Source organism: Ananas comosus, linkage group 23, assembly GCF_001540865.1.
Source record: "Ananas comosus cultivar F153 linkage group 23, ASM154086v1, whole genome shotgun sequence".
NCBI lineage: Eukaryota > Viridiplantae > Streptophyta > Magnoliopsida > Poales > Bromeliaceae > Ananas > Ananas comosus.
In genome coordinates, this window is record NC_033643.1 from 59052 (window position 1) to 85865 (window position 26814).

Genomic DNA, 26814 nt, shown 5'->3' on the forward strand with positions numbered 1-26814 from the left:
CGCTTTTTCGTCGGCTAACTGATAATGGGACGTAGCCGTCCCGGTGCGACCCCTCCATGCCACCCACATATCTCACTGAGATCACGTGGCGTCTCTCTTCTCGCTTCTCCGTGGTCTGTCGTGGACCGTGACGAGCGTCCCAGCGCTGCGCTGCCACAAGTTACTGGCTTTCGGCGCTGCAGGAGAACACGTTTATATATACAACCCCTACTAGACAGTTCTCAGCGAACGATAAGGCATAGGAGGATTAGGAGGCAGATTTCTTTATCAAAAGGGGGAACTGCGCGCGCGCGCGCGAGAGAGAGCGAGAGTGGTGGTGTTGGGGTGTGTACGGAGTACTTACGGGAAGGGCAGGGCTAGCGAGGGCGGGAGAAGTTGCATAGCAAGAGGAGATCGAGTGGAAGCAGACGTCTTGGCTGCCGTATCTTTAATCTATTTTTTCTCGGCGCCAGCAAGTCCTGATGGCTTCGGCGGCGCATGAGGCAGCGAGGAGCCTCGAGGCAGGCAACCACATCCACCAGCTCAAGGCTGGAAACGGTGGCGGCGGCGTCGGGCTGAGCAAGGAGGAGATGCGCCACGGTCACGGTCACGGTCACGGTCACGGTCACGGTCGCACCGCCCACAACATGTCGTCGTCGTCGCTGCGGAAGAAGTCGGATCTGTCGCTGGTGTCCAAGGTGCGGTGGGGCCTCCTCCGCAGTTTCCTCACCAATCTGCAGGAGATCTTCCTGGGGACTAAGCTTTTCGTGCTCTTCCCCGCCGTACCCCTTGCCATTTTCGCTCACTATTTCCACTTCGGTCGCGTGAGTCTATTCATTCTTCTTCTATGCCCTCCCATCTTTCCCTTTTCCTTTCCGCGTTCTTTTTTCCTCTAATATTATGCACTTGTTATAAGTTTGCACTCTGTATTTTGTCCTCGCCTGAGATTTAGTTTCTGATAAATCTGCCGTTCCTGGGTGTTTCTATCTTATGCTGTTTTCTTCTTCTTCTGTAATTAATACATATAATTTCTGAAACAGGCCTGGCTGTTTGTTCTGAGCTTGCTTGGCCTCACCCCACTTGCTGAGCGTGTCAGTTTTCTCACAGAGTAAGTTCTCCGCTCTCGTCCAACCATCTGAGCCTTCTCTTTCACAGCATGCATTCGGTAAAACTGTTGGGACTTAGGACTATGTTTTGCATGTGCTATCAACAAAAATACACGAACAAAGAAATAACAAAAAATAATAGATAAGAAATACACAACAGAAAATAGGTATATCTCTGTTTACTCAAAAAAAAAAAAAGAAATATACAACAGAAGAGACAACGATTTACGTGGTTCGGTAAGTGACCTACGTCCACGGGAAGAGCGAGAGAGATGTATCCTTTATATGAAGAAAACGAAAACACAAGCCCACACCTTTATGTTTCTCTCAATCTTATACAAGAGTCTTATGGTTACTACCACCCTTCTTTTGTTACAAAAAAAAAGGAGAGAAACTCAACAAGCTACTAATTAAGTTTCCAGCCTTCTCTTAATACCTCACTAATTCACTCGTTGTTTATGCTTCTTCTTGCATTTATATGTGGAGTTGGAAGCCTTTTATAGCCATGTATGCAGTTGCACAATTGAAATTTGCAACTTCAATTGTCAACTTTCCTTAATTAGTCTATATATAGGCTTTTTGACAATCATGGCAGCATGTGTTTCATGCATGCATGCATGAAACACAAGCATATATACTTCACCGTCCAATGAAAACCTTTTATTCATACTTTAAATAGTTTGGTAGACCCAATGCGTCATGAACCAACTTTCATATTCATGTCTCTTTTGCATATTAGTTCAAAAAATCTCATGGGCCAAACAAATATTTTTATGCCCTATACAAAAGAAGACATGACCAACAAAAACAAATTGGAAACAAAAGTACTTGCAAATAGCATAACCTGCTGGTTAGTGGATACTTAAACACTTTACAATGTTGCATTCTATAAGTTTTCCGGTCAAAAAGTTCTGTCATTTCCATATTTTTCTCAACATCTTTCAAATTTGCATTTCTTTACTTTTCAAAAGAAGAAAAAATTATTGTTTTTGGTTTCTTTTGTGTNGGGTGGGTGGTTTGCATGTTCCTGGTTTCATCTTTGATCCTTTTGATCCTTTTTAAATTGGATATGCTAGGCCTAAATTGATTTACAGCAGTACCTTATTACCAGTTCACTAGAACCCAAAGAAACCTTGGGACCACACCCTCTTGGATTTTTTATCTTCCTTTTTATCGGTCTATTAAATTGAATAACCTCCCTTTTCTTACTTCATTTTATTTGGCATTGCAGGCAGATCGCATACTATACTGGTCCGACTGGTATGCTCTAGACGAATGCAATTCAAATTTTGGTCATTCAGTATTATTAACTAGACTTTCCTATGAGTTATTTCTTAATATTCTAATGTGATGATTGATGCTGCTTCTGCTTCAGTTGGAGGGCTTCTAAATGCAACATGTGGAAATGCCACAGAGATGATAATAGCTATGTTCGCATTGCATCAGGGGAAAATTGATGTGGTGAAGTGCTCTCTAGTGGGATCCATCTTGTCTAACTTGCTGCTTGTTCTTGGAAGTTCCCTTTTGTGTGGGGGACTTGCTAACCTCGGTAAAGAGCAATTATATGATCGAGTAAGTTGCATAAAATTAAGTTCTTCTTAGGTTCACTCTCATATATCAATTACTTGTCTACTTGATGCCTTAACTTGTATCCATTTTTGTTCTACAGAAGCAAGCTGATGTGAACACTGGGCTTCTACTACTGGGTGCTCTATGCCACTTGCTGCCACTGTTGTTCAGGTATGCCTTGAACTCTGGCGAGCATGTAGGTGCCACCGTTCCGACATTAGAGTTGTCGAGAGCATGCAGCATTGTTATGCTTCTTGCATATGCGGCTTATCTTTTCTTCCAACTGAAGACCCATCGCCAACTCTTTGAATCGCAAGAGGTGACTTGCCAAACCTATCTCCCTTCGTTACCATTGTTTGCTACCTATCAAAAGCTCCCTTATTCGAGAATAGTTACTAAGCTAACTCTTCACCCTTGATAGTTGTTACATCTATCTCCTATCAATTTCACAAAGAAGAAAAGAAGATACTTGTTACATCTGGTGGCTTTGATTACTAAAGAAACAGAACATTAACATGGCTAGCACTCAACAGGGAGATGATGACAATGATGATGTGATCTCCGAAGATGAGGCTGTCATTGGATTCCCAAGCGCATTGGCTTGGTTAGCTGGCATGACGGTTGTGATTGCAGTACTGTCAGAGTATGTTGTTGGGACCATCGAGGTATTGTTTGTTCATTGCACTTCTTCTTTCTGGTTATTCCTGAATTCTGGCGGTTGCATTGAATCTTAAATTTGCAACTGCAATTCATTCTAACTGAAGGGTTGCATATATATTATCTTAATATTCAGCAGAGATATAACAGACAGCAAAGATGCACGAAAAGATCGTAGACAAGTATTCATATTTAATTCTTACCATATGGCACACATGGCTTATTTTCTTTTACAGATTGGGCCCATAACAAAAGTAGTGTCTCATGTGGGACAAATGGACGTTATGGATACCAATCCTTTGAAATGGATTTTTGGATTAAAAGGAATATAAAGGAGTCGGTAATTATGTTCTGGAGTTCTACTGTGAAGAGGACGTCATATGTACCGTATGTTTACAAGGATAGCACAGTCAAGCATCTAGGTCTAGCAAACGGTGCATATTAGTGTAACAAAGAAAACCTACAACCTGTATAAGAATATGCACTAGGACCTTGTAAGTGTGAAATGTGGTTGATGGTTTGAAGCTTTTATCACCTTCCTACTCTAGTAGGAGTACCAAATGCATGGAGAGTCACTGAATCTTATAGATGAGATAAATTTTAATTTTTTTATTTTGTAGAGCTTCTGCGGTCCTTATCACTGTCTCCGTATCCATTAAGTCTGTTGATATCATTTTTAAACCCTTTAGTTCTCTGCTTTTGGTAATACGTCATCGTAACCATGATGTGTCTATCTCTGTAGGCAGCTTCAGAATCTTGGGGAATATCTGTGAGCTTTATTAGTATTATCCTGCTACCAATTGTCGGAAATGCAGCGGAACATGCTGGTGCCATCATATTTGCATTTAAGAATAAGCTGGTCAGTAACATGCTAAGATCAGCTATCAGGGTTATTTCTGCATGGTTCAATAGATAAAATAGTAAATTCACATCACCTACTTATGGATATGATACAGGACATTACTCTTGGAGTCTCCTTGGGTTCAGCAACTCAGATTTCCATGTTTGTGGTGAGCATTTAATTAACCTCCAGAGCAACATTTTATCTCCTCTTGTAGGAGGGAATGACTTTATTTAGTAAAATTGTTTAATTTAGGTTCCATTAAGTGTCACTGTGGCATGGATAATGGGAATTCAAATGGATTTGGATTTCAAATTATTGGAGACTGGTTCACTCATCCTAGCAATATTAGTGACAGCCTTCTCTCTGCAGGTAATTTGATTCCTCATTTCTAGTGAGGTACTTATGTTGAATAGCTTAACTATTGGGTTTTCTTCTCTTTTTTTTTTTTTTTTTTTTTTTTTTTTTTTTTTTTTTTCAGTTTAAAGTGAACTTGAGTCAAATTTCAGACCAAGGCACTGGCCATGTGATTTAACGTCTCGTTATGTATTATGTTCTGCAGGATGGGACTTCGCATTACTTGAAGGGACTTAATCTTCTACTTTGTTATATAGCAATTGGGGCATGTTTCTTTGTCCTGAAAACACCATCACGTAAGAATAATTTTATCTGCACTTGAGACATCCAATTATTCCTTCGTCTTCCAGTTAGTCGATAAAGACGGTATTTTGTTTGGTTCTCGACGTTTTGCAGATCAAGCAAATGACATTAATCTTGGTGTTTCAACTGCTAGATCGATGGTTCTGGATGCCTAATCAGCATGTAAGCTTTCATTTGCAGTTCAAAACTTCCAAGAGTTGCTATTAATTCGTGAAAAAGAGAAACAGGTTGTTGTTGTATCACATGTGAATCAACAATAGTATATTTTCAGATATCTATGTCCAAAGAAGCAGAATGGCACATTGAATCTGTCAGTTTGAAGGGGGTGTGTGGGGCGCGGATGACATATGAATTACATCGAATCCACTAAATTTGCCATTCTCATCAGTCTTTCCACTTTATTTGCAAGCAAATGGGAGTAGGTCTAGCCTGACATGAAGCTAAACTTATCTGACTGTGACATCATTTACGATGATCAATTAACTGTTTGCCACGATTGTAGCGTAATACCAGTGAAAAAAATAATCAGGTTAGTCCTGTATTTTGCCATTGTTTGTCTAATTCTCTGTTATGTGTTTCAATGTCACTGGCAGAGCGTCTCCATGGGCAAATATTGCAGTGCTGGAAGATACTAAAATGTCTTTAATTCCTCTTCAGCGCAATCTGAGTGAAGGAAGCACAGCTTTGAACCCATAAATGCGAGGGCATTATTTTGTTCTTTAAAGGCTTAATAAGTACAGGGACCATTGCCGAAACGCGCTTATATTTATCACCACTGCATTTTTCCCCTCAATTTGCCTTTTCCAGGCACAGAAAAAGTCCCATGTGTTCCATGTATTGCGTGTTCTTTCTTATGATTCTATTTAATTGCGAGGTTGTTGATTTCTTGTTTAATTTCAACGGGGAATGTGCGCATGCACTTGATTCTGTAAAAAAGCATCAGTCATGCCTGTAAAGGTCGGCAATAAACTTTAGCCTTCTGTGGCCTTCCCAATCTACAAAGTGACTTTGTTTCAGTGTAGTTTCGTGGTAATGCTCCTTTTTGGACCAGCGTTTAAGAGTTGCTGCTAAGGCTGATTCAAATAACAGCCGGCAGGTGAGAGCAGTTTATTGCGTGATTCAGATGGCCTTTTTGACTGTAGAACGTAGTGATTTTTTGTCCGGTTTATTAAGAGAAAAAAATTATAGAATTAACTTATATTTTCACGTAATCACTGTCCGCAGAATCAGTGCTTGATTCGAATCGGCCTAAAAGAGAGAAAATAAGAAGAACCAACTAGGCTAGGGGTGTTAACGCGCCGAACACGAGTGAGATGGAGCTGGCTCGTGTTGGGCTTGTTTAATAAACGAGTCGAACACGAGTCAGCTCGTTAAAGTATTAAGCCAAAAAATTCAGCTCGTGTAACGGTTTGTTATTAAGGAACTGAATACGAACTTACCCGCAAGCTAGCCAACGGATAATAAATTAAAAAAATTATATTGGATATATGTAAAAAATAAATTTATAAAATTTTATTCATTAGATTTGGATATAATGGTTGGAATTTTATATATAAATGAGTTTTTTTATAATTAAGCTCGTTTTTATATTTTTATTTTACTAAAAATTAAATAATAAAAATATATATTATATATAATTATTTATATATATATTAAATAAATTATATAAATATAAAATATATGTATTCGAGTTTTTATTAAGCCGAACACTATCTCAGCTCGTGTTCGGCTCGTTTATTAAATAAGCTGAAAAATTCGGCTTGTGTTCGCCTCGTTTACTAAACGAATGATTCGATTGCGAGCTCATTTCGAGCTGAACACGAGCCGGCTTGCGAACGGCGAGCAGGATTGCCACCCCTAAACTAAGCAAATCAAAGTGTAAGAAAGTTACCAACTCTACAATAGGCAGGAAGAAAAGAAAGAGAAAAAAAAAGACAAAAATCACTACGACGTTCACAGATCAACCGATCAACTATATAATAGTGTTGCATTAATGCTCTTCTCAGTCAGGCAAATATTTTTAGCCGTCAATAGACGTTCCAAAGTTTCGCTTGAAGTCGTAGAGCCCATAGATAGAGGAGGCAGGTCTTACAACGGACTCGAGATGTTACGGAAAATGAAAATAATTTAAAAAATTGATAAAATTATAAGCTATTCTACCTTAATACATGCTGCATGATTAGCTCATACTACATCAAATAGCTTTAGTATTAAACTTCACTGGTTTTTTCTGGTGAACGTTTGGTTAGATGAAAGAGATCAGTCGTCGGACTCACGCAGTCACGCTTATATATCCTTATTGAGAAATTATTGTACCTTGAAACTCCTCTTATAACTGATTTAAAAAAAGAAATTTAGTATCCCATTTTCACCGAACAGATTAATTCAGAAGAGTTATGATTCAAATCTGCTCACCTATTCACGCTAAACTTCAGATCAACTTGCGCTTGATCTCTAGCTGGCCTAATGATCAAACAAGCCGGGCTTTACGTTTGATCAGCTTGCTCTAACTCCGCGTATTTACTTCCCTTTCACCATATTTCTTATTCCACTTTCAATCAATATGTATATATGTCGTGGAAAATATTTTTTAATTCTGGTATAATACTAGAATTACATTATTTTTAATTGGAACAGATATAAGCATATAGTTTAATATAATCCTATCATAAACAATACAACAAAATTTAATTTTTTTAGTGTTCATCAACATGATTTAAATAAAAAACTTGAGCTTGCATTGCAAGGAAATAATGCGTAATTTAATCAATATTCTACTTTAATATCTTTTTTTTTTGAGAAAAAATAATATGCTATCGTTTTATTTATTTATTTATTTTTGAGAAAAAGGTAGTATGCCACCCGCTTCATTTATTCCTATCGTTTTATTTATTAAAATGATGAATCAAGCTACAGAGTGAGACAACCGGCCTCAGGAAAAAAAAAAAAAAAAAACTATATGCAGAAAGTGTCCTAGAGGGCACGAAGTGAGCGAATATTCACTAATAGCTGACTCATGGTAACCTTTTTTCATTTCAAACTGTCTAATGCTACGCTTCAATCAGATAGATCATCCAGAAGAAGTAATTGTCAGTAACTCTCCACGTCCTAAGGCCCCACCTTTCGAGCTACTTACGTCCCAAAGCTTATTCGTTGAAGAACAATTTTGTAAAAACCTCTTATTCGGTAGTAGATCCTCAAATAACATTTTGACAGTACCACGGCCCACAAACAAGTGATCTACCGACTCTAGCTCTTCCCTGCAAAAAAAATACAATCCTCCCCATGCTATCTTTCATTAGCACCCTACCTCATCTAATATCAAAAATATCTTATATATGTCTAATTTGATATGACATATACTACATAAAAGAAAACTTAAAAATAATTTTAAATTATTTACTATGAATTGTCTACTATAATTTAAGATATTTAATATATGTTATCTAATCTAATGTGTTATAATATATATTTAGTAATAAATTAAATTAATTTCATTTTAACCTATTACAGTTTAATCTAAGAGCATGTTTGGTTCATGATTGGAATAGCAATGAAAAATAAAATTGAGTTACTTTGGAATGGAAAATGGAATGACGAATTATTCAAAAATATTTCGTTTATTATTGGAATGGAAATCGAAAAGAAAATTTAAAATTGTTGAGAGAGGATTTTGATTAAGAAAGAGGAAAGTGGTGAAGGGAGAGGAGATGGGTGTTGGTGAAAGAGAATTTTGAATAATTTGCTTTGGAATGAGTCAATCCGGAATTCAAAATCGGATTGAATCATAAATGAATTTGGTCATTTTCATTCTGGAATGGAATGAAAATCGAAATCCGATTCCTATAAAACAAACAGCAACTATCGGAATCAATAAATTCCATTCTGATTCCATAGTTTAAAATAGGTGAACCAAACATGTCCTAAATTCAAGGTACCAAACAGGTTTTGATTTACGATCTTTATCACACTATTTGAAAATAATGTTAATTTAAATTGATTAAACTTGCATACTTGAATCTAATCTAATATATTTTAATATAGTTAAAACTAAATCAAGTCATTTTCTGTTCAATCTAATCTAATTTAATGTAATATAAAATCTTTTGACATGCGTGAACTCTACAATTTTATATAATTATTTTTAAAAATAAATTTATGCTAAATTAAGTTTTATGATCTGATTAAATCTTATAAATTGCAATGTGTATATCTAATACAAATCAAACCTTCTCCGTTTAAACTAGTATAAATATACAATATATGATTTTTATTGATTAAGTAAACCTACATAGTAGATATTTTAAAAATATGTATGCTTTCTAAGTTTAAATTGCATTACAAGTTCTGTTTGTTAGAGAAAATACCGCACTGACAATTCTATGGTGGTTAAGATCTAACTAATTTTGTGATAAAGATAAAGTCGAACTTACAAATAAACGCAAACATTAAAATAAAGATTTGATCTTATGCGAAAGCATGCGAGGTATTGCGCTAAGACGTATTCACGTTCTTACGTGCGGGATTAACCGGAAACAACTCCCCAAGATACGACCGAAATTTTTCCTCTTGCGAGCACAATCGTAAAGAAAGTTAACGGAGATTCTTTCAACACCCAATGAATAAGAAAAATATTCAAATAATGAAAAATAAAAGAATTAATGAATAAGAATTAACAAATTATCTAATATCTTTATGTCTATTCTCACTAAACAGAGAAGGAAAAGAGGAAGAAATTTCCTCTTTTTTTTTAAAAAAGCGGACCAGGATTCTGTTTAGCTCAAAACGAAACAGAAGAATATTCCATTGGTTTCTTTTTCACTAAAAAAAATATATAAATAAGATTAAATAAATAAAATAATAAAAATAATAAATAATAAATAACGATAAATATTAAATAAATAATTCAAAATTTAATAAATAAAATTTAAATTTTAAAATTTTGAAAATTTCACCAACAGTGTCTACTATGTACAAATTTATCAAGCACTAAAATTTTTCATCATTAAATTATTACTTATATGTAGTGTGTAGTATGCAGTATATATATTATTGTAATTGAAACCAAGAATTAGAACGGGTTAAAATCAACTTGTTGGGGAATTTTGAGGCGGCCAGGCATTTCCAGATCGAGTTGCACGGTGAGCGAAGAACTCGCGCGCCATGCTGTCATTGATCGGCTAGCGAGTAGCGATGCACCGCACCGTGCGCTTCCTTCGGGCCTGGGTAGCAGGGGAGCGCATTGCGGTTTGAGACGGGTGGGCCCCGCCTCACCTTTTTCTGCCTCCACCTTGTACCTTCTAGAAGGGGTATTTCTGTTATTAAAGATGTGCATTCTTCAAAATTTGCAGGAGGCATAGGAAATCACTCTCTCGTTAGAGATAGAGATAGAGATAGAGATAGAGATGCGGACGGAGATACTTCATTCTTTCTTTCCAAACGCAAACGTAATGCTATAAATTTTGATCAGCGGGCGAATCGTGCTTATTTTAAACCAGTCGCAAGTGGAGGAGCAGAAGAAGATCGACGAGACCGGCAGCTGAGAGAGAAGAGGAGGGGGGGAGGAGGAGGAGGAGGAGAAAAAGGAAAGAGGAAGGGGGGGGTGGGGGGGGGGGGGGGNGAGACCGGCAGCTGAGAGAGAAGAGGAGGGGGGGAGGAGGAGGAGGAGGAGAAAAAGGAAAGAGGAAGGGGGGGGTGGGGGGTGGGGCGAGAGAGATGGCTGCCGCAACGGACGGCAGCGAGTACTTCGTGATCGAGGTGGAGGAAGCGGGGGAGCACTTCGCGCGAGCTTCGAATGCGGACGCGTTGGCGGAGGACGAGTCAGAGCTGCTGTGGGCGGCGATCGAGAGGCTGCCGTCCTTCAAGCGCCGCAACTTCGCCATTCTCCCGCGACGCAGCGGTAGCTCCGCCTCCGCCTCCGCCTCTCTCGGCCGCAGCAGCAGCAGAGCGAGGGCTGTTCCGCCCCTCGAGGTCGTCGACGTCCGGAAGCTCGACCGCCGCGCCCGAGAGCTCGTCCTCAACGACGCCCTCGCCACCAACGAGCAGGACAACTACAATCTCTTGGCCGCCATCAAAGGCCGTTTCGATGCGTAATCCCCTCCCACCCTCCCCTGCCTCCAGCCAACCCCTCGTCCCTATCAACTTGTTCGTTTTTGAGCCAACTCTCAGGAATCTGTTACTTAATCAATAATGATTTTGATCTGCGCGATACATTCTATGGCGCGTCTTCTTTTCCTCCTCCTCTCCTTGTCCTCCTCTTAAGATTAGGGGACTCCACCATCGCGGAGCGTTTGCAAGCAATCCCAACTTTCCTTCATTTCTCGGTTTTTTTCCTAGTATATTCTGCGATGGCAAAGAAATTTAAGATATATCGCCTGTTCTTTTGTTCTTAACCGCAGCATATTTTATTAATTGAATGAGTACTGAAGAAAATATTTTGCTGAAATCTCACACATACCAGGGTTGGTTTGGAGGTTCCAAAGGTACAAGTACAATTTCAGAACCTGAACGTGGCTACGAATGTTCATGTCGGCGGAAGGGCGTTGCCTACTCTGTCCAACTACATCTACGACATTGTGGAGGTATGCTGAATAGGTGCTCTTATCTTTTTCTCAGAAGAAAGAGGGAGAATTATCTCCCCAAAATTTATTAAGAAGAAGAATAGGTGCTTGTCTTCAAACAAAAATCCTAAACCTAGTGAATTTTTCAGTCTGGAACTTCAGCTAAAAAGAATTCTTTGGCTGTGCTGTATTTCATCAAAATAACCATGTCTGCAATGGCTTGTGCTTCTCGTTTTGTCAGTTGCTGCATTTTACAAGGGGATGATAATATGAATAGGAGTTGATAAAGGAATATTTGGTAGATAACCAGCAGTGAATATTATCTTGCACTAATTGCTTCCTCATCCAGTTTGTGAAAAAAGAAGTTACTAGTAGTAAATGAAAGGTGAGAAAGAAGCGAAGTTAAAACGATGAAGTGGTCCAGCTAAATGTGCTCATCGCCCCACATTGTGCTCTTCTCTAGGCAAAGAGAGAGGAAAAAAAAATGTGAATGATGGATGTTTTTTAACAAAATTGTAGCAAGGAAAACAAGTCATGTAGATTAGATTACTGATTTGATCCTTCTATGTCTATTTGGATACACACAAATTCCTTTTGCCTAAGCTTTCCATATTAATATTTCATTTCATTCTTGAATCTTTGATCACATCATTGAGTCTAGTGTTCCGCAACTTTTACATGTTTGATGCTTTCAGATGACCCCATTCCCAATTTAACAAATTGCAGCTTGTAAGTTGTAACCTACCTTCTTGGAGATACACTGATCAGTTAGTTATGTGATTTGTTTCTTCTCTTTCATACTAATTTAGTCTTCTATCTACTGCAGCAACTTCTTGCGTCCTTGCATATATTGCGTTCAAATAAGCACACCCTCACGATTTTGGATAGTGTTAGTGGTGTTGTACGACCAGGAAGGTGAGGATAACAAACTCTTCCTCCTCAAAAGTTGCATACAATATTAAGTGGAATCATGCTGAATAAGTGGGATACTGTCTTTATATATGAAGTTGGAGGACAATCATGCATTTGGTGGTCCCTCTCTTTATTTGGACATCCAGATATGTAGCTGCCATTGTGCAAGCTTTGTCTCTAATTATGTTGTTTGCTGTGTATGGTGATTGCATGCAGAATGACTTTGCTGTTAGGGCCTCCTGCATCTGGGAAGTCCACATTATTGTTGGCTCTTGCTGGTAAACTTGATCCTAAGCTGAAGGTACCATCTTACTTTTCTTCCTTTGAGACCCTTTACTTTTGTTTCATCGCGAAAGAAAAAAAGAATAATCTGCAACAAAATAAAATACCTTGACATATAGATTTTGTACTGTAAGTGTGTACTCCAAACCAATCCATATAAATTCAGTAGAGAGTTACGTGGACTGTAGAACCATCTAATATTTTATATTATAATAAATGTTAATAAATCTTCTGAAGCAAGAAAAAAAAATATGGGCTGAGAGACCTTCTATTCTTAATAAAGATAATGCAAGAAAAGTCTAATTTCTGGTAGGTTATCCAAATTTAAAGGCAAGCAAATCTGGAGCTCTTTTTTTTACCCCAAAAGGAGAATGTCTCATTTTGCCTCGTGGGATCATAAGGAGGAATGAGAAATTATAGCATATCCAACTTGGGGAGGATTTCCTAAATGTAATGCTATAATTTGTCTCACTTTTGGGTATCCTATAGGATGCTGTTAATGAGAATATGAGGATGCACATTTTGTTCTGGTGATAAAACTAAACTTTCCTAGAAAAAAATTTTGAAAAATTTTGGTTGCTATGCTGGCAGCTTTTATAATAAATTGTTACGCTAAACTTACCAGTAATATGAAAAAGAAAATGCAGTTAGGTAAATCATGTTATTATTATTATTATTATTTTTCCTTTCTTTCTCTCATGTTGTCAACCATGCCGATTGTCCGCACTATATTGCTATGGCACTTATTGTGCCAAATCGCAAATGGCACCGGTACATTATAACAATACCAAAATCCTACAATTATGTAACTTCTTATAATTAATAAACTTCTCTGTGCATATTTCTTCAGCAAAGTGGTCAAGTGACATATAATGGCCGTGCTCTCGATGAGTTTTTTGTACAACGAACATCAGCTTATGTTAGCCAGACCGATAATCATCTTGGAGAGTTGACTGTCCGAGAAACGTTTGATTTTGCCGCAAGATGCCAAGGTGCAAGTGAAAGTTGGCAAGGTCAGGACCCTTTTTATCATAAGATGTCTTTCTTCAAACTTGTCTGTTAAAATGGCTCTAACTAATAGAAATATATAGATATAGTGTATGTTTTCAAGTAACAAATTTTTAAGGTTACTTTTTTTTTCTGCATGGGTTATATCTTTCTTTTCCCCTTTCCCTGTCTTAAATTTAACATGACACAATTATTTTGAATTACGAGTTTCGTTGGGGAAGTGAAATGACCATTATTTAATTATAGTTCCGAAGAAGTGGCATTGGGCGACGTTCTTGGCTGCTCTCAAGACTCAAACATGCAATCTGTCATGCTAGCTCAAAATTTTTCCACTTACCACGCGATAGTCCCTTAAAAGAGCAGCTATATAAATTGTTTGAAGACTTGCATTTTGCTCCCCAAAAGAAATTGAAGACTTTCACATTTAGAGAAGGATATTTCTTAATTTTAATATAGGGGTTTAGTTTTTCAAAATGCACCACTGATGCTTCCTGCTTGCTCATTAATTATTATATGTTTCCCATGTATTTTATTTGTTAACAAATATTATGGAATCATATGGAATCATCTCTTCTACTTCTTTGTTTATGATTGAATACTCATTCTACAGATTATTTGAAAGATTTGTCTAGACTTGAGAAGGAGAAGAACATTCGTCCCAGTCCAGAGATTGATGCTTTTATGAAGGTCTTCTTCGTAATTCGCTGATGTGTTAATCTATTACTATTCACTTAACAAAATTTTGAAATGAATGTGGTGAATAGGTTGCTTCTGTTGGTGGCAAAAGGCACAATCTTGTAGCAGATTATATCCTAAAGGTACTCGGTCTTGATATATGTGCTGATACCCAAGTTGGTAGTGATATGGTTAGGGGTGTATCAGGTGGCCAGAAAAAGCGAGTGACAACAGGTTGTTGTTATAACTTTTTATTCGTATGGATTGTTTTTGTAACTGCATATATTATTTATTATATAACTCTTTATGATAACTTTCTTCAACCATTTCATATTGATGGGCTTTCTGACTTCTATTCAGCTTTTTTTTCTGTCAAACTCTAAATTTAATTGTTAAACAATTGCTATGCTTCCATTACTGACATTTTTTTTGACTATATGAAGAATATTAAGAACATTCAACCATGTAATATCAATCCCGAGTGTGGCACCCCCTTGATTTGGAATAGTCATATATATAAGGTATAACAGGACTAAGTCTCTTAACTTGGCTGTAGTATTTTGGACAGTGGCTAAGTCCAAGAGGCTAAGAGGGTTAAGAATGCTAGGGTTAGAGTAGTTCTAGGATGGGTGACCCCCTGAGAAGCGGCGCGTCACACCGAGCAACTTTTGTATTTCCTATTTTACCATTTATTTTATTTAATTTTTTGCATTTTCTTTTATTGCCCGTTGAGGAAATTACTTGGTTTCATGATTCAAATCCTTCTACTGTGAAGCTAATACTCTAATTCTGGACAATTTTTTTTTGCATTCCACCTTTAGGTGAAATGATAGTCGGCCCAAGAAAAACGCTTTTCATGGATGAAATATCTACAGGACTTGACAGCTCTACAACCTTCCAAATTGTGAAGTGCATGAGGAACTTTGTTCACCAGATGGAGGCCACCGTGATGATGTCCCTTCTGCAGCCTGCACCTGAGACATTTGATCTTTTTGATGACCTAATACTATTGTCAGAAGGACATATCATTTATCAAGGTCCCACAAAACATGTGGTTGGATTCTTTGAATCATTAGGCTTTTCATTACCTCCTCGCAAGGGAGTGGCTGACTTTCTTCAAGAGGTATTGCTTTGTAACTTCTGAACATCTCTTGTGCTCATTTAATTTGTATTTACTCTTTGAACCAAATGTATATCTTTGAAAATACACCAGGATGTACATATATCCTAGATTTATATAAGTTCTTATTTTTGCTTCTGGAAACTCTAATTTTCTGTAACTTCAGGTTACCTCTAGAAATGATCAAGCTCAGTACTGGTCCAACTGTTCAAAACCATACGAGTTTATTTCTGTTTCAAAGATAGCCCAATGTTTCAAAGAATCTACATATGGGAAATCTATGGAGTTCACCTTATCTACTTCTAATGATGATAGGAAATTCCTCACATCAGCCCTTGCCAGCACGAAGTTTGCTATATCTAAATTGGACCTTCTAAAAGTGTGCTTCTCCCGTGAACTTCTTCTTATAAGTCGACATCGCTTCCTCTACATTTTCAGAACATGCCAAGTACGTAATATGGTTTTTTTGTTTAGGTTTCTTATGTCATTCACTTGACTTACATTAATTTAGTCATTTCGTATGGCTATCATTTTTATATTCTTGATTACATCACAATGTACTTTGAGATGCATATGAAGCATCACTAGACTAGCGGTTGTGACAAGCCTACTCCACAAATGTACAAATCAAATTGAGGACCTTTACATGTTGAAAATGGTAGATTAGATTACATGCAAATAACCAGGTCGTATGCTCATGTTCTTGGTTTGAATCTTTGTAAGCTCCTAGTCTCGCTTGACTTCAAACCTCAAATAAAAAGTCTCAACTTTTTTTCCCATTTATTTCAGTAACTGATATTTTAGCTTTGTGGCTGAAATCCACCCATACATGAATGGCACTTAATGCAGGTTGCTTCTGTTGGGTTTATCACATGCACGATGTTTCTCCGTACAAGGATACATCCTGTTGATGAGATAAATGGAAATCTGTATCTATCTTGTTTATTTTTTGGACTGGTGCATATGATGTTCAATGGATTTTCTGAGCTACCGATTACAATATCTCGACTTCCGGTGTTCTATAAGCAGAGAGATAATTTCTTTCATCCTGCTTGGGCCTTCTCAATTCCTAGTTGGATATTACGTGTTCCTTATTCCATTGTTGAAGCCGTTGTTTGGTCTTGTGTTGTGTATTATACAGTAGGCTTTGCACCAAGCATTGGCAGGTAAAAAGATGCGATCTCATCCTTCATGTTTTATCTATTATTTTTGTATTATCAACCTCGAAAAATTTTGGAATATTGCAGGTTCTTTCGTTTCATGTTGTTACTCTTTTCTATACACCAAATGGCATTGGGACTCTTCCGGATGATGGGAGCTATTGCACGAGATATAATTGTTGCCAACACATTTGGATCTGCGGCTTTGTTAGCTATTTTTCTGTTGGGAGGATTTATAGTTCCCAAGGGTTAGTATTCATATTCTGTTAAAAGTGTATAGATATGTAATGAAGCCGTCCATCTGAATGGCTTGCTTGATGTCAATTTCCCCATAACATATTTTATGGATGATAAACAATGACAGATTTATCATTCTAACGTCCCCTTATTTTGATTTCTAAACTTGATTTCTACACTCTGATTTCATCCAGCTGAAATCAAACCATGGTGGATTTGGGCTTTCTGGGTTTCACCATTGACATATGGACAACGTGCAATTTCGGTTAATGAGTTCACTTCCTCTAGATGGGCTGGGGTGTGTTCCTTTTATCTTCCCTCTTTGCCTTCTTAAAGTAAGGGGAACCAAATTGATATTCTTTTTCTTTCTTCTATTGAATGACAGAGGTCTGCTTATGGAAATAGTACAGTTGGTGAAAATGTACTACATTTGCATAGTCTTCCCACCCAGAAGTACTGGTATTGGCTAGGCGTTGGTGTTTTATTAGCTTATTCTATCCTTTTCAATGTACTTTTTACTCTTGCATTGGCATATCTTAAGCGTAAGTCTCCGAACCTCCTAAACTTGTCTATTCAGGAGCTCCTGAACTTACCTACGGCAGCTTATAGTTTTTACCGTTTCAACTTGATATGCTTGAACCTTTCTTTTACTCATTAGTCTTATACCATGATTATTAGGATTTCTGACCTCATTTACATTATTACTGAAGCACTAAGGAAAGCACAGGCAGTGATCCTGTCTGATTCTGCTGGAAAGACGGATGAAGACACTCTTGGTGCTAACGTTGAAAGGAGAGCTGAAGGTGATTTCCTTGTATTTTAGAAGCAACACATGTTTTGGAGATCAAAAGCAGCACGATTTTACTCCTTTTTTTAGTCCAAAAGAAGAAAAAGACACTTTTTTCATGCGGGTCTTACATTCTACTGAAGATAAGAATTCAGTGATCCAAGGGTCCAATATATGCCGATCACATGCATATTAATATGTAACTTTAGCATTCAACAGCGAATCTAACACTTGGAATTTGCAGTAAGAAATAGCATGCAAGGACACAATGCTGATACACATAAAAGAGGAATGATTCTCCCATTTCAGCCATCATCCATGACATTCCATAACGTCAATTACTTTGTTGATGTGCCAAAGGTTGGTGCGATTGTTTGTTTTGCTCCATAGTAAGGTTAAGTTTTCGTTTTTGATAAAATATCTTTTTTTTGAACATAGGAAATGAGAACAAAAGGAGTGCCTGAAAAACGGTTACAACTACTGTCTAATGTGAGTGGGGTGTTCAGGCCACATGTCTTGACTGCACTGGTTGGCTCAAGCGGCGCTGGGAAGACCACACTTATGGATGTTCTTGCTGGTAGGAAAACTGGTGGATGTATAGAAGGTGATATAAGGATATCAGGACATGCTAAAGAACAGAGAACATTTGCTAGAATATCAGGATATGTTGAGCAAAATGATATACATTCGCCTCAAGTAACAGTTGAAGAGTCTCTCTGGTTCTCTTCAAGTCTTCGCCTTCCAAAAGACATTAGCAAAGAAAATAGACAAGTTAGCTGTGATACTCTATTTGTAACTTTGCAGGTTAGTTATCTGTTGAATCATGAACCATAATTATACCCTGCTTTGCAGGCATTTGTTGAGGAAGTAATGGCACTTGTGGAGCTTGATCAACTGCGTCACGCACTGGTAGGAATGCCTGGGAGTAGTGGGCTATCAACAGAACAGAGAAAGCGCCTTACTATTGCAGTTGAACTGGTCGCTAATCCTTCTATTATTTTTATGGATGAACCAACATCTGGTTTAGATGCACGAGCAGCTGCAATTGTGATGCGTACAGTACGTAACACTGTTGACACAGGAAGAACTGTCGTTTGCACCATACACCAACCAAGTATCGATATTTTTGAAGCATTTGATGAGGTTGATTTGTTCTTTCTCTTTTTTTCTTTTTGCCTTTTATTTGAGGAAAATGGCCTTTGTTCTTTCACGATTTTTTTTTTTTTTTTAATTTTGTGTGAGAAAAGGTAGCATGCTACCGCTTCTTTCATGAATTTTATTAATATTCATATGGAGTTGCATAATATTTCTACGTTTTTCAACCTGTTGTTACCCATAACTTCTAATCTTCCAATGCAGCTTCTTCTTATGAAGCGAGGTGGCCGTGTCATATATGGAGGTTTGTTGGGTGTCAACTCACAGAATTTGATTGATTACTTTCAGGTAACTTATGTATGATCCATCATTTTTCTGTGTGTACTCTCATCATTTTAAGATAGGCAGATCATATGCATTCAAACTAGTGTTGATAGCTATGTGATAAATCTCAAAATTGATTAGCAGTTGTAAAGTTAATTACGAACTGGTTTAACTGATCGACCCTACTTGTTCGGATGGGTGTTCACGCCAAAGTGTTCCCGGCTTAGCTTGGACAGGTTTTGTAAGGAAAATTTTAAAATAATATATTTTGTTTATTGATTTTTAGTGAATGGATGCAACCCTTAGTGAGTGGATGCAACTCTAATGAAAGGATGTGACTTTTAGTGAAAGGATATGACATGAAAAGACACATCTTTATAGTGTGTCTCTTCGAGTATATGTCCGTTGGAATTAATTCTTATATTCATTGAACTTGACTCATAAAATTAATTGGTAGTTTTGATCAAATGAAAAGTCACAATTGAAGGGCCACTTCATGAAACACCCGTTCATGAATAGTCACTTCATGAAGCACCCGTTTGTGGTCTATATAAGTCCACAGCGTTGGTTGCAGAAACATAAGATGAAATAATTGAAGAGTTTAAGTCTCTATTCATAATAATTCCATTCTTGTTTTCGAGTGAGTGCTCAAAGGCTCGACTTCGTGTGTGCAAACGCAGTTGAGGTTTATGCTTCATTGTATCCTGGGAGGCTGTTCGTTGACCCGGTGCACACCAAATTGATTGAACGGTGGGACGGATTAAGCCTTAAGGAAAGTGGCATTGCTACACGCCTTGAAGCCTTTTTCATCTTTCTATTTCATACCTTTTTCACAATCTGTTCCAAAAGGTTTGATAGGTAAGAAGTCAAGTTGGTGTTGCCAGTAGAGTTGCTTTCTCAGCCTGCATTGGCATCTTTGTGGAGAAGGTTGCGTATTGACCCGCACAGCGCATAAAGTATCCTGGATCCGATCATGAAAATCAATATTCTGGATTCATGACAGAACCAGGGTTAGCACCGATTATGACAATCCTTGAATGGTTTAGTCACCTGTTTGAAAGCCCTTAAATTAATGTGTTGTGGCTTTGAAGTAGCCTCCAGCAATGCTAGGGTTTGTGGTCAACCCTCAGGCAAACCTGCGGCCAGCCAGCAAACAGTTAATGGCAAATAGCACCCTAGTTGATGGCATTCCTATGTGTGGTTGGCATCGAGAAACCACAGGATACTTTAGCCTAGCTAAGACAACAAAAACTTACACTTTATACTCAGTGCTCCTAGGAGATGTGAAATTAGACTCTCTCTTCTATTTAGATGGATATCGAACTCCTTCGCGCCTGCCAGGGAGGATGGATTCTTTCACTTTGAGGCGAGGGGATTTCCATTGTGAAGGATCAATACTATGGATTTAAGTGCCGTGACACGGGGTTGTGCCGGAAACTTGTCGACACGGTACGGCACATTGCGTACCGGGCCATGCCGATGCGTGCCAATCACAAAAAATACATATGTACCAACACATAATGGCATGAAATATTTATTTTCTTTAGCAACAAAATATTCTAACAGTATATTATGTATCTTTATCAATTCTTTTGAACTTTATTGAAAAAATTACTTACTAATTTGATGAATAGAGGGTTTTGAGCTGTATCATTGGCACAAGGGCTGTAGCGTGCCGGTATCTTATTGGCACGATACAACACGATAGATACAGTCTGTGCTACAGTCTGTGCCGATGGGCACTTAAATCCTTATTCAATCATCCATAGGTTCCCAGGACTGTTTGGCATAGCGTTCGTATAAAACTCACCACATCAGCTTTTGCTTTTTAGGAATTACCACTGCACGTACTGGCGGGGGAGCTTTAGGGGGTTAAGTACTTCGGAAGAATCCCTCTTTTCTGAATGGCAGTTCGATCGGATTTACCCCTTACCATATCAATCCCAATAACCCAGATAGGAGGAGGGAGAATTTGAATGCTTAGAAAGTGCTAATTCGGAGATAGCATACAATTGGATTACTTTTTAACCAGAACCAGATAACATTATCCTACATTTTGATTTGGTTATAAATACAATTGGAAACTACACTACAATCCTCTAAAACAATCTAGTCATTTTATTTTTAACATTTTATTAGATCTGTGAGTTTATATTCTAGTGTATAGTACTTCTGCTAAGTGACCTGGAGGGAGGTAAGACTGGTCATACAAGTCTCGTGATTAGGGGCTGTGTCCTGGGAATTGTTTTAACCTAAAGATGCATTTGCCCATTCTTAGCAGCTTAAGCAAATTACTTGTTTGAGCCAGCTTTCAGAACATCTCTCTACTTGGAGAATTAGAAGTAAAACACTGGCCAAAAAAGAAAAAAGGAAACAAAAAGAAAAAAAAAAAGTATTAGAGTTTCTTGCTGGAGCGGAAGAAGAAGTGGGGCTACTGGAATACCAAAGTAGAAGATTTAATTTGGAACTTCTGCTTCTAGCTACATTGTAAGCTGCTTAGGAAATTTTGTTGAACAATCTATTATTCTTGAACGACTGCACTCAGCTTAAATGTAGAATTCCCAGCAGGGCCAGTCCTGAATAGCGTGTTTTTAAATCACTATTGCTGCAATGGTCCGTTACCCAGCTATAGTATTTCACTATTTTGAACTCTGCTTTGCTACCATAACTTGGTTTTGTCTGTTTAGTACAAGAGATTGCTTCACCTAAGGGAATTCTTGGTTTGACTAAGGCCCTGTTTGGATACAGGAATATCTTATTTGTTATATCCTTTTGATTTACTCAAGAAGCATGCAGTATTTGATAGATGAGGAGTTTGATCAAATGTTTAAGATGAATACCATATTGGACCTTCAAGTTGTTTTTTGGACCAAATCCTAGATGCTAAGACTCTTCAAGGAGTAAAAATCAAACAACTAACTTCCAATACACAAGAAAATCTTTATATGGAATAAGTTATCATTGGATATCTTATTCCGATATTTAAACAAGGCCTAAGTGCAATTCTACTGTAGCTGAGATTAGTAAGGGTAGAAACATTTGTTCTTCCATCGACCATGATGATTTGTGTAAATCCCATAAGGTGACTTTGGACTTTCCAAAGGGTTTCTAGGAATCGATCCCATGAGTAGGCAATGAATCTCCAAGCATTGTCGTGTTTGATGGCAAAACTAATGTTTGTACTCTCTCTAGAGTTACTGCTAGAAATGTGAATCAACTAGGATTCGAACTTGGGACCTCGGGTATCAACCACCAAGTCCTTTGCCACTTGCTCTAGGGACGGTCGGTTCTCTAGAGTCACTGCTGAAATGTAAATACATTAGTACAAATGCTCCCTTAACATGCTTTTCTAATTTCTGACTTGCCAATTAATTTCGCCGTCCATGGCTTCTGAAAATGGCAGTTCTGTTTCTGATTGCTTCAACTTTAGGGTCATTCACCTAAAACATCATTTTTGTCGACATTTGTAGATGATCAATGAAACATAGGACCCTGATCATTTGGTGCCTTATTAATCTATTGACTAATCAGCATGAGGACTTCTTTTGTGTAGGCAATCCCAGGAGTTCCTGCTATACCAGACGGTTATAATCCAGCAACTTGGATGCTTGAAGTCAGTACACAAGCATGTGAAGAAAGGCTTGGTCTAGACTTTGCTACTGTATATAGAAACTCAGACCAGTTCAGGTGATTCTTTACTTACTAACATCAATAATTTTTGATCCTCCTTACTGTAACATTTATGTAATTGAATTAGCTCATCACAACTCAAAAGAAATTGTTTCTTGTGTCAGGGAAGTTGATGCTTTAATTCAAGAATTAAGTATTCCTCCTACTGGCACAGAACCTTTGAAATTCTCTTCAGAATTTCCACAGGATAGTTTAACTCAATTCAAAGTCTGCTATCAGAAACAAAATCTTATATACTGGAGAAGTCCACAATACAATGTTGTGCGGTTATTCTTCACAACAATGGCTGCTTTGATTTTTGGTTCAATCTTTTGGAATGTTGGTTCAAAAAGGTATTCTGAATGTCATGCTTTTGTTTACTTCATTTTATTGAAGTTGCTACCTCTATTTCTATTTTTTTGACTTGATTATTTTCTTTTATACTTATTTTCTGTTTCTTCTCTTGCTTATTTTGATCATTTACTTTACACTGCTGTCACCTTGTTGCTTCATTTCTCAAATTTACTTCTTGATCTATTCTCAACTTTTATGTCGTAAGTAAATTGGTAAAAACTGAAAAGAAAACTCAAAATGACTCTTTTTATTAAATAAATCATACATTGGTTAATAATTTAGATTGCTTGGCGAAGTTAGTGTTAGACTTCCCACTTTTCTCCTCCCATTCTATAAAATGATTGCTGTCTATTTGGAGTCCATTATCCATTTGGAACTGCAACTCTTTTGCAGGGAAACAACACAGGACTTGTTTGTTGTTATGGGGGCTCTTTATGCTGCATGCCTATTTCTTGGAGTAAATAATTCTTCATCTGTACAGCCTGTGGTATCAGTTGAGAGGACAGTGTACTATAGAGAAACAGCAGCTAGAATGTATTCTTCATTTCCATATGCAGCAGCACAGGTTAGTACAAATGTGTGGGCAAATTCTGTTAATTTCTTTAATTACTACCTAACAATTAGTACTTTTCTCTCACATAAGCAGGGGCTTGTGGAGATCCCTTACATTGTCGCACAAACATTAATATTTGGTACCATTACGTACTTCATGGTCAATTATGAAAGGGCAATAAGTAAGAGCCAACCTATTTTCATATTAGAGTTTTATGTCCTTAAAATATTTGCAATGTTGAAGGAAAAAGCTATTTTTTTGAATAGATAGCCTACCTTTTTATACTTACATTCTTTGCTGTGTTAAATTTTGCTGGCATATGGTATACCTTCAAATCCTTAACCTTGAATGCTCAATGTGGATTCTGATGCAGGTAAATTTCTGCTATACCTTGTTTTCATGTTCTTGACATTTGCATACTTTACATTCTATGGAATGATGGCTATCGGCTTGACTCCATCTCAGCATCTAGCAGCTGTTGTCTCATCAGCTTTCTATTCCTTATGGAACCTTTTATCTGGTTTTCTGGTTCCTAAACCTGTAAGTTGCACAAAATCCTTATTAAAGGTTTTGCTTCTCTAAGTTTTTTGATTTTTCAGATGGTTTGCTCAAATCCCACGCCCAGGTAAACAATATTCTGCTTCTATTCAGTGTTTTTGCAAGCTATGATGTGAAAACAATGATATTTTACACAGCAGTTACTGATGATATAATTGTTTCATCTCTTTTTGAGCTGGATGGTCATATATATATATATAGAGAGAGAGAGAGAGAGAGAGAATTGCGCTCCTATGCTTTTAAAAGTAGTTATTGGTGCTTGTAGGTTTGTAGCTCTTGGATTAAGAGGTGTGCGGGTAGGATGATAGTGGTCCCCTAGGGTTAAGTGGGTGGTTGGTTGAATAGTATAATTTAATAGGTGGAAATGATCAAAGGGTTAAATCTAACGGTGAAAAAGTTACAAACATAAAGTGAACCTTAGGTAAAAGAACTCTCGGCTGAAGATTCCTGTCCTTTATCGGATTATGGACTCTCTCTCTCTCTCTCTCTATACATATATATATAGAACTAGATTGGAATACTATCAATAGCACCAAGTTGTTGGTGCTATTAGTTTTTTAGTCATTGGATTGAGAAATGTGTGGTTAGAATGATGTGGACCCCCTAGGGTTGAGTGGGTGGTTGGTTGAATAGTATAATCTAACGGGTAAAAATAATCAAAGTGGTTAATCTAACGGCAGAAAACTTGATAGCACCAAGTGCTTGGTGCTATCGATAGCATAGCAGCCGGACTCTCTCTCTCTCTCTCTCTCTCTCTCTCTCTCTCTATATATATATATATATATATATATATTAAGCAACTGGGCAATTCAATACTTGTATATATTAAGCAACTAGGCAATTCAATACTATCTAATAAGTAAGGATTTAACTGCTGTGGCACGGGATCGTACCGAAAACTTGCTAGCACGGTACGACATGATGCGTGCAGAACCGTGCTGATGCGTGCTAGTCACAAAAAATATAAGTGCGTCGACATATAATGGCATAAACTATTTATTTTCTTTAGCAACAAAATACTCTAACTGTTTATTATGTATTTTTATTAAATATTTTGAACTTTATAGAAAAAAAAATACTTACTAATTTAAAGAATAAAAGGTTTTGAATGATGCAATCGGCACGAGGGTTGTACGTGCCAATTGACATGACACGACACGGTGGATACGACCCATGCCGACGAGCATCTAAATCCTTGCTAACAAATACCAAATTGTTGATTTTTTTTTTCTCTGCAGAACATCCCTGGTTGGTGGATATGGTTTTATTATGTGTGCCCAGTAGCGTGGACCCTACGAGGTATTATTACATCGCAGTTAGGTGATGTGGAGACCAGATTACTTGGGCCTGGTTTTGATGGCACAGTAAAGGAGTATCTGCAGCACTACCTTGGCTTTGAATCTGGAATGACGGGCGTTACCATATTGGTCCTTGCAGGATTCTCCCTGTTTTTCTTTAGTGTATATGCTGCTTCCATCAAATACATCAACTATCAGAAACGGTGACTCCCTGTCTTGGCCGACTGGCGATAAACATGTAAGCAGATATGATCAGATACTTGCGCAGTGACTTTACCGCCAGCTATCATCAACTGATCATGAATTTGTGTAGAGAAATGCTTATCGTGAGATTGCGGGTGATTTTATCTGACTAACAAGCAACCCTGCAACTGGCAAGTTAAAAGCAGTAGCGCGAACCTTTTTTTCCCCTTCAGTTTTATATTAAACATAATATTTTTTATATCAAAAGCTTTCATTCATTTTTATAGATTTCTATTAGATTTAGAATAATGGCTTTTAGGATATAAGATTGTCCTGCATGTGCTTTTGACATCGGTATAGGGAAAAAAATATTGAATTGAATATATATTATGCTCAAGTGGTATATTCATAATTCTCTTTCTTTTTTTCTTTTTCTTTTTCTTTTTTTTTTTTGTTACTTGCGCAATACTATAGAACCATTATAAATTTTAAAACTTATACAATTTAGTAATATTACAAAATTTAATCTTATATGGTATATTCTGACACATAATACTAAATTAAGTTATCATTCTACAATCCTATTTAAGTCAATCTACATTCAAATTATTTAACGAACTTAAATTTATGAATATAAGTTATTTTTATAAATTAGTCGTACAGTAAATTAAGACAGTGAAATCAACTGAAGAATTTTGATGTTTGTGCTTTCTATGCGATTAGCACTCAGCAGGAGCCCCTCTTTTCTTTCTCTCTCTCTCTCTCTCTCTCTCTCTCTCCCTGCGCGCCGCATCCTGTTACCTCGGACTCAGATCTACCGTAAATAAAATTTTAAATTTTATTAACTAAAATCACTTAGTTATAAAATACCATATATATATATAGAGAGAGAGAGAGAGAGTCCGGCTGGGTGGTTTTTTGAGTAAGTGTTTATAGAATCTTCTCCTCTCTGAAGAAATGATTCATCGAAATAATGAGTCACCTTCATCTAAGGATCGAAAATCTAATAGCACCGATAGCTTGGTATTATCAGTAGCACGGATCAATGATGCGACTTCCAAATCGACGATAAGTTTCGTTAGACTTGATTTACACTATTAAAAGTATTTGAAAACTAAATTTTATAATTTTTTGACATCATTTGGCTAGTGATCAAAAGATCTCAAAATTGACAATATTAATGATAGATGTGATGCGTTTGTGAATTTAACGGTGTAAAACAATCAA

General features: G+C 37.3%; 2 protein-coding genes across 3 annotated transcripts; both read left to right on the top strand.

The window, feature by feature from the left end:
• LOC109727776 (vacuolar cation/proton exchanger 1a) lies at positions 346-5712 on the top strand. 2 transcript variants are annotated; one of them, XM_020257952.1, is made up of 12 exons: positions 346-803; positions 1020-1087; positions 2317-2345; positions 2461-2657; positions 2755-2973; positions 3188-3319; positions 4054-4170; positions 4268-4321; positions 4408-4524; positions 4715-4805; positions 4906-4974; positions 5084-5199. In XM_020257952.1, exons 1-11 carry the CDS (start codon positions 462-464, stop codon positions 4965-4967), a joined length of 1428 nt encoding a protein of 475 aa, XP_020113541.1. In that variant the 5' UTR covers positions 346-461; the 3' UTR covers positions 4968-4974; positions 5084-5199. The 2 variants fall into 2 exon arrangements, with proteins under 2 accessions (XP_020113541.1, XP_020113540.1); XM_020257951.1 differs by lacking the exon at positions 5084-5199 and adding an exon at positions 5406-5712 and having other exon boundaries at positions 348-803.
• LOC109727775 (ABC transporter G family member 51) lies at positions 10528-25996 on the top strand. Its single transcript, XM_020257950.1, has 24 exons — positions 10528-10901; positions 11273-11393; positions 12199-12287; positions 12501-12585; positions 13417-13579; positions 14185-14261; positions 14339-14483; positions 15071-15372; positions 15536-15817; positions 16219-16535; positions 16617-16777; positions 16961-17064; positions 17152-17308; positions 17477-17569; positions 17798-17913; positions 17992-18324; positions 18406-18696; positions 18913-18996; positions 22526-22659; positions 22767-22994; positions 23389-23560; positions 23642-23729; positions 23922-24088; positions 25345-25996. Exons 1-24 carry the CDS (start codon positions 10528-10530, stop codon positions 25609-25611), a joined length of 4350 nt encoding a protein of 1449 aa, XP_020113539.1. The 3' UTR covers positions 25612-25996.

What these genes read in the sequence shown, in the direction of transcription:
- LOC109727776 (XM_020257952.1), top strand. Translation starts at nt 462, where the DNA reads ATGGCTTCGGCGGCGCATGAGGCAGCGAGGAGCCTCGAGGCAGGCAAC. An exon ending in ATACTATACTGGTCCGACTG is followed by an intron (nt 2,346 to 2,460) that starts GTATGCTCTAGA and finishes CTTCTGCTTCAG; the next exon opens with TTGGAGGGCTTCTAAATGCA. An exon ending in AAGAGCAATTATATGATCGA is followed by an intron (nt 2,658 to 2,754) that starts GTAAGTTGCATA and finishes TTTGTTCTACAG; the next exon opens with AAGCAAGCTGATGTGAACAC.
- LOC109727775 (XM_020257950.1), top strand. Translation starts at nt 10,528, where the DNA reads ATGGCTGCCGCAACGGACGGCAGCGAGTACTTCGTGATCGAGGTGGAG. An exon ending in ACTTTGTTGATGTGCCAAAG is followed by an intron (nt 17,914 to 17,991) that starts GTTGGTGCGATT and finishes TTTTGAACATAG; the next exon opens with GAAATGAGAACAAAAGGAGT. An exon ending in TTTTTGAAGCATTTGATGAG is followed by an intron (nt 18,697 to 18,912) that starts GTTGATTTGTTC and finishes CTTCCAATGCAG; the next exon opens with CTTCTTCTTATGAAGCGAGG.